At 75.0% G+C, this 524-nt stretch overlaps 1 protein-coding gene across 1 annotated transcript in view; it reads right to left on the bottom strand.

Annotated features, from left to right (window-relative positions):
- Nucleotides 1–524, bottom strand: part of UBE3C (ubiquitin protein ligase E3C) — a 17,970-nt gene that overhangs the window by 7,654 nt on the left and 9,792 nt on the right. Inside the window, exon 5 of the mRNA XM_012733877.1 lies at nt 285–516. Coding sequence (XP_012589331.1) covers nt 285–516 — 232 coding nt within the window. The remainder of the gene's footprint in view (nt 1–284; nt 517–524) is intronic.

Here is a 524-nt window from a genome sequence, read left to right as displayed (position 1 = left end):
CCAGGCCTGGCCCCGCTTCCCCTCCAGACCGGCTCTGAGGGCCTCCGGGGCCCTCCCCGCACAGGGCAGGGGCGCCGCGCCCCAACTCTGCAGGCTGGTGCCCCTTGTGCCACCGCCCTGCCCGCCCGCAGGCAGTGCGGGCACCTGGGCTTCGCTCACGGACCAGTGTCCCCACCCCCCAGGGGGACCCCAAGGTCTCTGAGTCAGAGACGTCCCTCCTCAGGCGCTGCCGGCAGCCGGGGAGGGGCCGGTGGGGCCCCCTCGGGACGACGATGCGCCCCGGCCCAGGCGCCCGCTGCCGCCGGGAGGCCAGGAGCCGCCGGGCGAGGGCCGCGCACCTTGTCCGCTCGGATGTCCTCCTGCTCCGACAGCCAGTGGTTCGGGGGGCAGAAATTCCTCCGGGTGTCTCTGGCCTTGAGCATCTTCACCAGGTTGGTGATGACCTGCAGAGGGCGAGCGTCAGGCGGCCCCGCGGCGCCCGGCACCCCCACGGCCAGCGGAGAAGGCCGACGGCAAGGCCACGG

Source organism: Condylura cristata, unplaced genomic scaffold, assembly GCF_000260355.1.
Source record: "Condylura cristata isolate star-nosed mole 26May11 unplaced genomic scaffold, ConCri1.0 scaffold00042, whole genome shotgun sequence".
NCBI lineage: Eukaryota > Metazoa > Chordata > Mammalia > Eulipotyphla > Talpidae > Condylura > Condylura cristata.
This window is presented reverse-complemented; position numbering and strand designations above follow the sequence as displayed.